The sequence below is a fragment of the Hakea prostrata genome, chromosome 8 (genome assembly GCF_041222555.1).
Source record: "Hakea prostrata isolate BN-2017 chromosome 8, UWA_Hpros_2, whole genome shotgun sequence".
NCBI classification, from domain to species: Eukaryota; Viridiplantae; Streptophyta; class Magnoliopsida; order Proteales; family Proteaceae; genus Hakea; species Hakea prostrata.
In genome coordinates this window covers 53,649,046-53,664,517 of record NC_142607.1, presented here as the reverse complement: position 1 = coordinate 53,664,517, position 15,472 = coordinate 53,649,046, and the positions used below count along the sequence as shown (strand labels likewise).

Genomic DNA, 15,472 nt, shown 5'->3' with positions numbered 1-15,472 from the left:
GTTAGATGCAAACCAATGGTGACTAATCTAACTATAGACATTTTATTTACAATATAATATCGATCAAATAACAAAAAGTACAAAAGAAATAAAGAAATAGAGAATATAAAATAACCAAACAAATGAAAAAAAAAAAAAAAAAGAAGAGAAACAATAAATAAATTGAGAAAGGAAATGAATACCCAATTGTGGAGAAGATTTTTTTCCAAAATTTTCTTAACCACGTTTATAGAAAGGAAAGATAATAAATTGGAAGGAAAAAAAAAAAGAAGAAGAGATGAATGAAGAGATAGAAAAGAATAAATACGGATTCAAGAGTTGGTTTCTAATTAGGAAATACATTTTGAATACTTAATAAGGGTTTTTTCCAAAAATTTTCTTTAATCCACATTTATAGAAAGAGAAGACATGAGAGAATTAATAGGGATTGAGGAGTTAATTTTTAATTAGAGAATGACATTTATACCCATTATTCTACTTTTAAAAATTATTCTCAATATTGAAGGGTACAAATAATGATATTTCACATGTGAGAAAAACAAATTAAGAAAATTAATATAAAAATTAAAAATTAAAAGAATAATATAATTTTTTTTTTAAAATCAGGGGTGGGACCATGGCAACCCATTCCCACTATGGGTCCCCCTGGCAAGTAGAAGAAATGTAGGATAGTTTGCCTTATTTTTAAAGAGAGTAGAGACTTTGGTGGATATTGTTACTCGGAATTTATAATTCTACTGAAGAAGGAGAAATTATTGCTTTTCGAACAGGTCTATTGGATGCACTTACATGTGGATACGAATCAATCCTAATTGAATCAGACTGCAAGCAGATCATCAGATATCTTGATGGCGAGATTCAGCCCCTGATGATATTGTAGCTCTTGATCCAAAATATCCGTTACTTAATGGATAACTTTGTGCATTGTATCCTTGTCTATATCCCTAGGAGTTCTAATGTAATTGCAGATCTCTTAACCAGGAAGGCCCTTTCGGTTTCGGGCCCAAAAGAATTGCTGATTTCCGCTGAATGGTTGGTGGAGCTATGTTCCGCCCCACTCCCTGCCTGTTATGAATTAGAATATTGTTTACCAAAAAAAAAAAAACTACATGTACATGTTTGATCTAACAACCTGACCCAATCTCTTAACTATCTACCACTCTGGTAACCTTGTAATCAAATAGGTCCATGTCCATGTCTTCTCCTGCGACCTTCTCATTCCTGCAAAAAGAACTGGTGAATAAAAATTAGTTATGGCCTAATTCAATATGGTCATGTGTTTTCCATATGATGAAAATCAAATTTCAATTTTCAACTAATCTTCTTAGGAGAAATTTTAAATTACAAAGGGAGTTGAATGCCACTTCCTTCCGAATTTGATGGTTAGAGCAATAAACATGTTTTAAGGGAGTGATAACATTATTTGTCTTCTCTCAATATTCTTCAATATAAGAAAGAAAACTAAATTAAACTTGAATGCAACTAACAACTTAGTTTAAATATAAGTATATAATGTTACCTACAATCGTGGGAAAGAGGTGGTGTGTATTTGTTTTAGGAACCATGGGGGAGACTTGAAGTGAGTTTTGATGACAGGTAGAAGTAGACCTATAAATGAATAACTGAAATCCGCCTCCGAGTTCGCATTTGTATTCATTTAAGGGTGTTCGTATTAGGAATATTTCTTACAGGAAAATATTCGTATCTGTTTACTAAACAACCGGATTCAAATTCAGATAATTTCTTATCAGATTGGATAATATCCGGATAAAAATTTATCAGATAGAGTTAAGTATTCAACATTTTTTTCTTTGAAAATGATTACACTCAAGATTCGAAAACCGGTAATCAGTAATTGGATAATTGAAATTTAGAAATTATCAAGTTAGAGTAAAGTATTAAACATTTTCCTCAAAAAAAGAAGCTAATAATCGGATTCAAAAATAGATAATCGGTAATCGAAAATAAAAAATAAAAAAAGTGACAATCACCTATCAATAATCGGATAATTTATCGGATTGGATTATTATCTAATATCGGATAAAGTTCTGAATTTGAATTTGTGTCGGATTTGGATCCGGATACTAGTGTATTTGAGCCAAATCTAATTTGTTTACAGGTGTACATGTATGCACTTCCCTCACATATTTATATTATATAATATGGGTGGAGCCCACATGATGCTAATTGACAATTCCATCTTTGATTTGATTTGTTAGTGATGGCGTCCAAAAATCTGCTCAGCCTTGAGATCTTGGAGAGTGACCTGCAAAACAAAGTTAGGAGTGGCTCGACCCTAGGGTCGGGAGGCCACCTCCAAAGGCTAAGTTAGTAGTTGGAACACCACAGAGCTCTGGCGAGTTGCAGAGCTTAATTGAGAGATAGAATAGAAGAAGAATAATTCAGTTACCTCCCCGTTATTGTTATTGCTACATTATACTGGGTTTACCTTTCACTCTCAACCATCAAATTCGTTCATGATCTTTTTTTGTGGTCGTCCGATTGTAGGGTTTCTCCCATTTTCTCGAGGGTGAAAACGGTTTCCATGATTAACACGTTTGTCCACTCCTTAGGGTAATTATAATCATATATAACTCAATCACATATCCCGAATTTCTCGGGATCGTACTTATTCTTGGAATCGCAGGGTTCCTCATCATGCTCTAATGAGCCACCCAGATGCCCGAATCCGACCGGATGTCCGAACCCGCATAATGACCTAACCTAACTATGATGACTGAACTCGACCATGATGGCCGAACTCGATCGTAGGGTCAAAGACTAAACCCAATTCAATAATATTTTATCCAGAACAGTTAGCATTTAGAGGTCAACCTCATCCTTATTATACGTGGAAAAGTATGAAAATTGCTTATTTCTCTATCAGTAAAGGATCCAAACTCAAAGTTGTGGCTTAAAAAATGAGTTGAGGTATGAGTATGACGTCTTCCCATGCCCATGGTGGAGGTAGCATGACACTCAATCATAAATTTTGGTTGTACTAATTAATGGTCATATCGCCAAGTCCAGCATCTAAAATGACCATTGATTTTGATATTTGACATAAAGAAAATATCTTAAGATACAAATATACAACGTGATCACTCATGATTAATTTTTCTTTTGAAAAAAAATAAAAAACCAATCATGATAATGTAGCCAGCCATTGAAAGCAGCATACATGAAATCACATGTCACTTCCATGATTAATATTATTATTATTATTATTATGAAAAGCAGCGTGTAACGGAGATAACGTGTCAAACCAGTTTTAATACCACTTTTTTAACTGTCCAAGACGCTAAATACGGAAACGGAGGACCCAAATTACCTTTCAATTGTGTTTCTTTCGTGAACTGTAACTTGCGTGATCCCATTAATTAGATCTCGTGTTGTTGTGTTGCTTTGTAGGTTGAAGATAAAATAATTCATTCAATAATTGAAGGGTTTGCTCATTTTGGTAATGACGGGTTCTTTTAGCGAAGAGGTCATGGGTTTGATGTTTCTGTGGTATACATAAGAATAGAACAATATTTCTTTTGTCAGAAAATTAAAATATTACATTAATCCACAAATGAGAAGGATTCAAAATAAAAGTTTGAAGATAAACATTCTAAGCTTGGATGCCCTAACAGCTAAGAAATCCGTGAAAAAAATCTCAACCTTACTAACATACCTGAACAGCACAGCAATGTACATATATATATAAAATAAAAGGCCAAGAAAACAAAAGAATTAAAATTTTATTTTAAATTTTAAAATTGAACTTTTAACGTCACATTTTTTTTTTTGTATAAAGAGTGCACTGCTATGTTCAGTAGAGAGTTGCACAAAAAACCAACGAGGTTGGTCCAAGTGGTAAGCAGCTTGGTCCGCTTAAGTAAAGTTCCGATATCGAAACCTTGTGGATGTAAAAAATTCTTGTTGGGAGACTCACCCACCATAGCTAGGTGTGCGACTCGGGTCCAACACCGGATTAGTCAAGCCAAAGCCTTGGAAACTGGGGTTGGCAAAATTTTCTATTTTTTCTTTTTTGATATTTAGGGGAGTTCTCTAAAAATAGCCGACCCTAGGGTCCTTCGGTTGATAGAGCCATTCACCAGTACCACTTGCAGTCTCTCTCTCTCCTCCCCTCTATTTTTTTTTCTTTGTTAAGGGTTATTTCATTATTGAATAGATGGGGCATACCTAATCTTCTGAGAAAGGTCTATGGAGCCTATCTAAACGTAGAATTGCTATTTTACAGTCATCAGATATGACACATGTTGTATTATTTTTAATATAATAAAATAATAAACGTTTCATTTAAAATTGGATTTATAAGTGCGGAAACTTTCCTTTGTTTATTTTAGGAAAGTGTGTTATATAATCCCACATTGGAAACCGAGATGTCGGAATCCAAGTTAATTAATAGGTACTGCCTATTAACTTTGTTTTATATCAAAAGACATGCCAATGCGTGTGCAGTGTACGAGCGAGGACGGTGTACCGTCCGAGCACGCACGCGCGACGTGGGCAGTTTAGGCGTTTTTGGCGCACGCACTTAGCACGCTTCGAGCGAGATCAGATCTGAACCGTCTATTTTGATCAACGGCAAATCTAGGGCGATGGAAGTAGATCCATAAATGTAATCTTGATGGTTCAATCTGGACCGTTAGATCGTGCGACCGAACGATCCAACGGCTTAGATCTGAACGTTGGCATTTGTATCCCTACAGAGAGGTGCACCCATACGAACAGAGTCATGAACTGTTCAGTAGATGCACCTCAATGCCTATAAATCCCCTCTAGTTTCTCAATAGCAGTAGAGAAGAAAATCCGAAGTTTTCTCTCTCGTTCCGAGTTTTGTCTTGTGCTTTGCAAAACTCGGGAAACAATCTTGAGTTTGGGCTTCTTTGTATCTTGGGAGACTGTTCGCTGGTACCTCATAGCACCTTCCGTGAGGGGCGAATTACGTCTTAAGGACAACAATATAATAATGTGCCTAGAAGCTTCAGCTGTTTCATTATTATCTCTTACTCCTGATTACGCCAGGTTTTATTTTTCCAACATTGCATCAATATTGTTCAATTTCTTAAAAGGAATTGTGAGAAATTCTACTACCAAAAAAAGAATGTGAGATATTTCATGATTATATTATGAGATCTTTCATTTAACATTCGTGATTTATCATCCTCTCATCATCATCTCCTGAGTCGTGGGGTTAAAGGCACACATTTTTATTAGGCTAGTATGTCATGAGATGGTAGTGTCTATGGTGTTTAGGGTTGGATGGACGTTATGTAAACTCCATTAAATCTCAGTCGCACAAAAGAATATGTATACGTAATACCCAACTTCAGTAAAATAAACCGTCTTATTTGTCATTTGAACCAAATTAGTCTTTTATGGAATTAAAATATAATAAATCTACATAGACAACACGAACGCTGCCATGTCAAACTCACCAGCCTAGCAAAATGCCAATCAGGGATACATTTGCGATGAAGAATGTAATCTTACCTGGTCAAATTCAATGATAAATGTGGATAAAATTGCAAAACGGCCAAATCATTTTTTTTTTCAAAACAAAATAGCAGCTATATATATTTAACAAATGTATACCACATTTGTTTATTGTGGATAAAATTGCAAAACAGCCAAGTCATCTGAGGATTAGATTAAAATATTAGTATATATCTGACTTTTCCGAAATAGCATATGACTATTTTTAGAGTATTTTATGTGTGGGTCCTTTTAGTGAACCACAAACTAATATTGGGTCATCTGAATGTAATATATTACGTATGGGTCCTAACTAAACTAACATAGTTGGTCCTCGTTAAGTATATTCAAATTTCAAATGTTGATAGACCAAAATGTCCTTCAAGTTATTTAATACATTGTGTTATTATAAATTTCTTTTATTCTATATTTTTTAACTATATAATTAATGCTTAATGATTAATTTTTTTTTTAAAATTATATATTAATATAATGTATTAAATAATCTAAAAGGCACTTTGTTCTTTTTACGATTGAAATTGAAATATACTTAACGAGGGTTAATGTTGTTGGACTCCCACGTAATATATTGTATTAAGAGACCCAATTTTAGTTTATTATAAACCTCCGGTAAAAAAAACTTTATAATTAATTACACAATTGCACTCACGTCTCGTTGTGAGTTACTGTTGGGCCCCACTACCCTGCAGATTTCGTGCACACCAAATCAAGAAAAAGCGTGGATAAAAGGGAGAGGCCAGCGGTTTCTTCTTCTTCGTCGTCTCGTCCCCTCGTAAGATTTCAGTTTCATTTCTGCAACTCTCTCGTCACGGGACGAAGGAGCACCTTGTTAAGCTTTCATGGTGAGGGAGCTGCAGTTAAGGAAAATGCGACTGGGAAAGTACGAGCTCGGAAGAACTCTTGGAAAGGGGAATTTCGGAAAGGTCAAATTCGCCACTCACGTCGATTCTGGCCAAGCTTTTGCCGTCAAGATCCTGGACAAAAGAAAGATCCTAGATCTCAAAATCAGCGATCAGGTTCGTCTCTTTCTCTTTTTTCGCTTTCTGCGCTTCTCAATTCTTCATTTTCATATTCTTCATTCTGCTCTGCGTTTTATTTCATATAATTGTTGGATTTCCGTGCCGCTTTTCCCCTGCATTTCTTGCTTATTCAATTCTACAGTTACACCGCTGTTTTAGATGAATATTTGAAATGTCTGATGATTTCCTGGAAATTCGTTTTCGGTGAAACAGAGAAGGAAGTTGTTCAGTTTTTCAATTTCTAATTCAAGTTCGTAACAAAACATATCCATTATTCTGTTGATCGCCTTTTTCACTTTGTGTTTATTATTACGGTGGTTACAATGTTGTTCGCCTGCATTTCTTTACTTGACTAGTTGCAGCTCCGTCGATCATCACAGATAAAGAGAGAAATCGGCACCCTCAAACTCCTGAAACATCCGAATGTGGTCAGATTGCATGAGGTATGTGTCTTACCGGTCATTTATCGTATTTTGTCTCTTCCGCTGCATTTCTGTTCTGCGATTGATCTCTAGCTATGCTAGGAAGTTTCCTGGAAAACACAAACCTAAATCCAAAATTCTTAATTTGTTCCTCCTTCTCTATCTATCTGGAGAACTTTCAAGTCAAATTAGATAATTGAATTCGTTTAATAATACAAAACAACGGCGACAAGGGAAGAATTAATAGCCAGCCAAAAACAAAACTCTCTACTTTTGGCGTTGCAGGCCACCATTTTCTCCGTGAAAAATCCAAATCTGTAACCTCTTTTGTTCTGCGCCTCAAGAATGGCCTTTACGGCGTGTGCGTGTGATGGAAGGAAGGAAGGTGACAAGGAAAGCATTTGACGTGGTAAGCGGTTCGGTTGCCAATCGCCTTACTCTTTGGAGCAACGTGGTTGACATGATTTGGATATCTGGCTTTCTTATTTTTCTTCTCTCTCCTTACCAACCGAAAATATCACACACCGGACCTGAAGATTTTTGGTTTTACGAGTTACGACTCAATGTGGGAGGTTGCTGTCCATGTTTAATTTGATTCTGAGATGACCATAGACATTTTTTTTTTTAAACCAGTTGATGATGAGCATAGACATTTCAGGTGACGTATTTGTGGGTCATGATGGAAAAGGAGAGATGCACACATCCCACTTGTAGAATGATTTATGGATCACCTTGCCGTGAATGTATGGGTGAGATCTATCACTAAATATTGACAAAATAATTCAGAGATGGGACCCAGTCTACTCCTATTGTGGCGGAGCACGTATCTTTCCCTTGTCCCCTTGTCAGATATATGATTCAGACTTGTAGGGATGTCATCTCTATGATGAGAGAAGTCAAGTATTCTATTTTACAATCAAGGGTTAGCTCAATTGATGATAAGGGTGGAGCCACCATGGAAGAGTTGCTTAGTCGATAATGATTGAGCTACAAATTCCCAAAAAAATAAGGGTAGAAGTGTAGAACTAGAAATCAATATTGGGGGCTTACATTGATTTTTCTATTCGTTATTCTTACCTTCAAAATTTCTCCTAGGGGGCCAAAGTTCGATGTTAGTATTTCACATTGGAAATGGAGAAATTTAGAAAGGCCATACTACCAAAAAATATGGCCAAAAGGGTTTTATTAAGAAATTTTAAAACAATCAAAGACCACAACCCCCATTGACCAATACTAATGCCTTTTAATGAAGAGGTTATGGTTTGCTGTTCGGTTTAATAGCCCTCAACCCCCGCCCAATATATGTAAAATTGTCGGTTCCCCAAAAAATTGTTTTTTGTTTTATTTTTAAAATTTTGTAGTTACCTGCTAACCAGCACCGTCAAGGGTCACGCTCACCCTGGGTCTGGGTTTACTTCTGCGAATTTCTTGGCTGATTAGTTAGAAGTAACAGTTCATTCTGAGATCAAATCGTTTACAAGCCAAACCCATCCGGTTCACAGAACTAAATAAACGAAGGATCATCTAGGGAACCAATGCAACATGTTGACAGCTATGGAACGGAAAATACAGTTCCATCATACTAATCAAATTTCTCCATGACTTAGAAGATTTTCTGGCCAGTGAAAGATGATAATCGTCAAGCAGATAATGGAATGTGTGTCAAAATAATCTCTATTGACATATCTCTCTATCCATAGTTAATTCTTTTATTTCTGAATCTTCTTGTACTTGTAATGATGGCAAGTGAATCATGCCAATCTTATCATCTTGTCTGAACTTCTGAACTAACAGGTTTTGGCAAGTAAGACGAAGATTTACATGATCTTAGAATATGTGAAGGGTGGTGAACTATTTGACAAAATTGTAAGTGACATAGCTTTTAGATTGAATTCCATTTTCTGGTATTTTTTATACATTGAAATGCGAACTTCATGGTATATGACATTGTGAAAGCCCTGGTTTAGTCATTGAACGGGAGGCTCGACGAAGCTGAAGGCCGAAGACTCTTCCAACAGTTAATTGATAGTGTGAGCTACTGCCATGACAAAGGTGTCTACCACCGGGATTTGAAGGTGATTCTTTCTTGTTAAATATCTTCATGCACATTCTTATTGAGAAACTGTACCAGAATCACCTCTCAATGGCAGAAAATCATAATTGGGTTCATGCCTCATACCTAATATTCGGGTGCCATTAATATATCAAGCTGTAGTGACTTGGTGAAGGTTCCGGATAAGGATTCTTCTGATGAAGTCTTCAGCCTGTCATTGTGCAGACATTTCTAAGCTTATTTAACGTAGTTGCATATTTTATGGCAGCCTGAAAACGTTCTTGTTGATGCGAAAGGAAACATAAAGATATCTGATTTTGGCCTCAGTGCTTTACCCCAACATTTTAGGGTATGGTTCTTACAGACGACAGATCTAGCCATTAGCAATACATCATAATTTCTTTCTTTGACCTTCCTCTCTTTTATTTCTTTTTCTTGGGTGGAATCCTCTCTTTTGTTTTATTATATTCTCTTAATGTGTTATGAATTCTACTAGGATGATGGATTACTGCATACAACTTGTGGGAGTCCCAACTATGTCGCCCCAGAGGTTACAATTGGCATCATTCCTAGACTCAATTCCTATTCTGAATTTTGGTTTACGCCTTTGTGATGGTTCTGCTCACAATCTCTAATCGTATTTGTAGGTTCTTGCGAACAGAGGTTATGATGGTGCCATGTCTGATCTTTGGTCATGTGGGGTCATATTATACGTGATTCTTACAGGGTACCTTCCTTTTGATGATCGAAACCTTGCTGTTCTCTATCAAAAGGTAAGCCTGAATTATGTTTCATCCAATTGGTTTCCCTATACTTAATGTTGTACAAGGCATTTTGATAGTAATCCACTGATTTGGTTGGTTCAGATATTCAAGGGAGACATTCAGATACCCAAATGGCTATCCCCTAGTGCTAAAAACTTGATAATTAGGATGCTTAACCCTAATCCACGGACTAGAATCTCCATGGCAGAGATAAAAGCCAATGAGTGGTTCAATCAAGATTACTTCCCTGCTAATCCTTATGATGAGGAGGAAGACATCTTTATTGATGCTGAAGCTTTCTCTATGCAAGGGCTGGTATGAAGTTAACTTCATCTCTTTTCTTAAACTCTCTCCCAAATTTCATAATTTTTTCTTCAATTCCCCCCCCCCTTCATCTGAACTTAAAATAAACTTAAACTCATTGCCTGAAGAAGACAGAAGACGTGGAGAAAGACACAGGTTCAGCCACCCTAATAAACGCTTTTCAGCTAATTGGAATGTCTTCTTGTCTGGATCTCTCTGGTTTCTTCGAGCAAGAGGTGGGAGTTTGAAACATTTTTCTATTCAATTATGTCTTTCTCTAGTATTCGTTCGTGTCAGTGTTAAATGGCTAACAAAGCTCAAGGTGAGATTATATACGCATGGCCTAATCAGCATTGTTTATAGATAGATATGTTTAGGGTTTGATGGAAGTCTTCTTCCATGCAAATTATTGCAGGAGGCCTCAGAAAGAAAGATCATGTTTACGTCTAATTATTCAAGAAAAGATTTACTTGAGAAGATTGAAGATATCGTCACAGAAATGGGATTCCGAGTCCAGAAAAGAAATGGAAAGGTTTGTTATCTAGTTATTTTGGTCAGTTATTGAGTGTTACAGGTCTTCGATTTGGAAGAAATTCTCCTTAAGTTCTTATTTTACCATCTAGAAGCAATGTTTGTGCTTCGCCTTATTTATTTGGCACTTGGAAGGGTATATTTATCAGATCCCCATTAAACTAAGTGTCCCGTCAGATGTGGACAATGGGAAAAATACATGGGAAGGGGGCAGACTTGAATTGCTGCCAAAGGTCGATATTAAAATCTCGACCGTCCATCTCACAGATGATTAAAAGTGAGACAGACAGTACACAAAACTGAAGTTGAACCACATGAAAAGAATCCTCCATAATTTGTACCAAATTGGTACTCTTGACAGTTTTTGAACTGTGCAGCACACGATGAGTGGCCGTATGCTTCCCTAGGCTTCTTCCTTTCAGATGGGTATTCTTAGTAGAGAAATAAAAGAATCAAGTAAACTGCTTCTTTATCCTTGTTTCCCCCCTCATTGAAACTGTTTCTGTATCCAATATAAAGAAGGGTACATACTACTTCCTGCACTAACAGACCGGTTCAACTTCAGTGCTGCGCATTTAATCCACAGCATTCAGATTTCACCCGGCCCCTAATAGAAAATGAAAAGCCTTTAGAAGAATTTACCAACATGCTACTTGCAAAACATGTTAATCTTAGAGACATCTTTACTTCAATCAGCAGGTTTATTTATGTATATGCTTTCCCTTGCTGATTTGCAGCTGAAGGCGATGCAGGAGAGCAAAGGTCATAAGAGACCCCTTAGCCTCTCAGTTGCCACAGAGGTAAAAGAAACCTAATAATTTTGACTTGAGTACTTTGTTTTGTTGTATCATATGAGCCAACCGAATCCACTACCAGTGCGGAATTAGGTCATGACATGTATCTTTTCTCTTCAATGTGTCATCGACCAACAATATGGGTAAGGGTTGGTGATTTAGATTCTAGGAATCATGCAACTTCAATCTGGGGTGGACTCTTCTACTTCAGCCAAACTGTCTTACCAAATCATTCACCTGTCCTTAAGACTTACATCATTTTGTGGACTTCTGCAGCTGTTCGAGATAAGTAAAACTCTGTATGTAGTGGAAATGAGAAAAACATACGGGGATCCTTTGTCTTATAGACAGGTCAGTCAGCTTTGTCCTTCACTTTAATACTGCAGGAAAGATCTGAGTGGGGATTGGAGGCCATAAGTTAAAGTCTTCTTGAAATGTGTTTGTGTATGTTGGTGCATGCAGTTGTGTTTAAAGCTGTCGAACGAGCTAGGCGTAAGACAAGAGATTTTGGCCGCCCAGGTGTGAATGCCAGAGTCTGTAGCGTAGATCAAACACTGTAAATATTTCTTTTCCCTTTTAGAAAAGAATGTTTATAGGAAAATTTAAAATGTTTTACCCATCTAGCTGTAAATTGTTTGGGGATTTTTCTTTTGTACATAAAAGATCAAATCTGAGAGCCTTTCCAGTTCTGTAAATTTTCATTTTTATTTCTAGATCTGAAAATAATTAACAGATTTTCTTCCTTGATAGGGTCTGGTGGCAGCCTCCACCCTTCCTTGTAAATATTTTCTTATTGTCTCAAAGAATGTTTTCATACAGAGCCTAATACAAATTTTTTTTTTGGGACAAAAAAAAAATTTATACTTATCACGAATTGATGATATATCAAATTTCAAACTTTTTTTTTTTCAAACTCAAATTTATATTCATTCCTAAGTGTGTTAATGTACATTCAACATTATTTAGGTTGAAACATAATGCTTGCTTATGAGCTCGACACCACAAGGGTTAATTGTCCACACAATTTCGACCACATTAATTCACCTGAGTGATTAAAATTTTAATAACTTGAACCCATATGGTCATTTCATAAGTTAGGAAAATTCTTATGACATTAAGATTCGATTTTTTTTCTTGTTTTAAATTTATTCTCTTTCTTTAATTTCCATTTACAACGTACCTTGTGAATAATTTAATCTTAATAAAATGCCTATTCCCTTGTCATTAACATACGACTAATTTGCACATGAATAGTTCAGAGGATATTAACCACCTATTTTTCTGTTGCCCTCTTTCCCGCTCTGTTTGGTCCCGCGCCCTTGCATCCATTTGGCCTAGATCCCGTCGTTCTTTTGGTTTTGCACATAAATGGAACTGGATCTTGAGAACCTTTGCCGGTACCTCTGCTTGTGACCTTGTGGGTAAGCTTGTCTTTGCCGCCGCTATTCACCATCTTTGGTGGGAGCGTAACATGCGAAGATGGTCCTCTAAATCCCGTTCAAGTGATATGATTTGGAATGCCATCTACTTTGATGTTTATTCGAGACTGTGTTATCTCCCCCACCCCCTCTGTTGTAGATTCTCCAAGAAATAGGCAAATTGTTAGTTCTTGGAGTCTCTCAGCTACTTTCTTGCCCCTCGCTTGATGTTTATTTGTATTTGCATTCTCTCCCCTTCCCCTCTGTTGTAGATTCTCCAAGAAATAGGCAAATTGTTAGTTCTTGGAGTCTCTCAGCTTTTTTCTTGCCCCCCCCTTTTTTGTTCCTTTCGTTGCTTTCCTTGGCTTTTGGTAATTTAATTATTTATTCATTTAAAAAATAACATACGACTAATGTACAAATGTGTACCAACAAACAACCAGTTTATGAGTAGTACTTGTACTCAAATATCACAAACAGTTTCTTGGTTTTGTGTCTGGTACAATATCAAATAGAGCTAATTAAAAGACAAGAATTCATGTAACAAACCCCACCAGACCTAGTTGGGAAAAGACTTATTATCTAATTAATGAATAAAATAATAATAATCATAATATTGTATAAAATATGCTTTTTGAGTAATAATTGACTTTTGTACTTTTAAACCGTTTAGGTTTAGTTTAGGGAAGTACGAGTGTTGATGATGTACAGCACCGTGTACTACTGTGTACTGAGTTGTTTGTACTACAAGAAAAGAGAGGAGTTCTTCCCATTACCTTCTTCCGTCCTACTCCACCAGCCACGCCCCTGCTACTTCCTAGTCCTCCTATATATGATGGTAATGGATTATAAGGACTACACAACAAACAATTTTTCATCTGGCATCTGCAGATCGGCTCATGGTGCAACAAGAAAGAGAGACAGAGATCCTAAGAAGGGAGGACTGATAGCTGGGAGTCCATCAAGTCTGATGCTGATGAATGAATCATGATCAATTGATCAACCCACATTTTGGGCATTTGGGAATTGGGGATTTTCAGAAACTGGGAAGCATTTAAGGGTGCTGATTGATCCATCCGTCAACTACAGTGCGAAGGGGAGGTATGTATTCATGAGTGGAGAAAGCAGAAATGGCAGACAGGGATAAGGCAGAGCATGAGGTGGAGTAATCAACAGTCACGAGAGCTGTCGTTGCTCTCCCCATGCACTGCCTCTTCCCTGGCTCTCTCTCTCTCTCTAACTCTATCTCTGTTTTTTCTTGGTAAGCTCTCTACTCTTCCTCCCTTCCCCTCTTTTTCTTCTTCTTCATTTTGCCTTTCACATTCTCTCACACAGAAACGTTGCAGCATTTTCCTTTTATTGTTAAAGATTTCATTTCCATATAAGAGAATTTCAATGTATATATGATAAATGCAGTGATCATCATCATCATTTTGTACAAGTTTTGCCAAATCAGGCAAGAAACTTTCCTCTCCTTACCCACGTACGTAGGTGAAGATAGGAGACATTACTTGTGAAGCCACACTAAGTTAATCAAAGTGACCATCACAACGGAAAAATAGACATCACCCACCAGATTCAAACAGTAGGTCCTCGGAATTTTGTTGAATCCATAATATAGATGACGACGACGATGCTTGGATCTAAGTTCAAGCCTCTTTTGAACTGCTCCATTTCTCTCTGTGTTCCCTGTCTTCTCCAAGCGATCGCGCAAGCCCATATGTGCAGAGAACCATTCTGAAGCTCCCAAAAGGAAGTGACATTTGATCACCTTGTGTGGAACTGCAGACAGATTAGCTCTGCCCCTACAGTGTTTGAGTGTGAATCTAAGCAACCTTATGATGTCAGAAGCGTGCAGTTTTGCTTTGAGGTCACTCCAGGTTTCCTAATTTAGGAAGTCCAATTCCAATGTGGCATCAACCATCGATTATTCTCAAGGCTTTACAACTCAATACTAAGAGCATTTTGATACACAAAGTTCTTTCAGCAGTAGAATCTCTTTATTTTACTTTGGAGTGCATCTACATAGTAACTAGCACTCCTAAATGCAATTCAACAGCTTCAAACTATGTATCTCCTTCCTCTGTTTTGATAAGTTTTAACCAAAATTCTCACTCACAGAAGTAGCAATGTGCTGCCTCTCTTCATCATCAAATTAACCATGCTCTGACTTTTCAGTAATTTTTTTTCTTCTCCAGAGGTTACTCTGTATCCTGTAAGCAAAGTCAGGAGAGTAACGGGAGGGGAAGTTTTTTCTGTCAGTCTCTGAACTTGGGAAAAACTATTCCTGCCCAGCACCCAGACCAAACATGTTAATGTGTATATGCTTGTCTTCTTTCGACTCTAGTATCTCTCATGTGCTATATTGGTATGGGATCCATGACATGCTGTGTCATGTGTGTCAGTATCTTTACATCAAAGAGGGTTACGATAAACATAACACGACACGACCGAAAATTTATACCAAACTAGACCAACGCTTTCACATAGGAGGTCAGAGTTCGAATCCTCTTCGGGCCAATGGCGAAGTCCATTGTTCTATATTAATTATATAAAAGCTCCCTTGAGGATGTAACCATGGGCAGCCAAAGCTGGCCCGATGAACTTCACCAAAAAAAAATCTACACCAAACCCTTCAACCCTGTTTTGGTAAGCTTATCAAT

The 15,472-nt window shown here is 37.0% G+C and overlaps 1 protein-coding gene across 5 annotated transcripts; it reads left to right on the top strand.

The window, feature by feature from the left end:
• Positions 1–6,261: 6,261 nt before the first annotated feature.
• LOC149008626 (CBL-interacting protein kinase 1-like) lies at positions 6,262–12,613 on the top strand. 5 transcript variants are annotated; one of them, XM_089165925.1, is made up of 13 exons: positions 6,262–6,521; positions 6,887–6,967; positions 8,741–8,812; positions 8,914–9,021; positions 9,268–9,348; positions 9,496–9,549; positions 9,647–9,772; positions 9,866–10,078; positions 10,195–10,302; positions 10,482–10,598; positions 11,335–11,397; positions 11,668–11,742; positions 11,854–12,613. In XM_089165925.1, the coding sequence occupies exons 1-13, from the start codon at positions 6,345–6,347 to the stop codon at positions 11,914–11,916; spliced, it is 1,338 nt and encodes a 445-aa protein (XP_089022051.1). In that variant the 5' UTR covers positions 6,262–6,344; the 3' UTR covers positions 11,917–12,613. The 5 variants fall into 5 exon arrangements, with proteins under 5 accessions (XP_089022051.1, XP_089022050.1, XP_089022049.1 ...); XM_089165924.1 differs by having other exon boundaries at positions 6,881–6,967; positions 10,198–10,302; XM_089165923.1 differs by having other exon boundaries at positions 6,881–6,967.
• Positions 12,614–15,472: the final 2,859 nt, after the last annotated feature.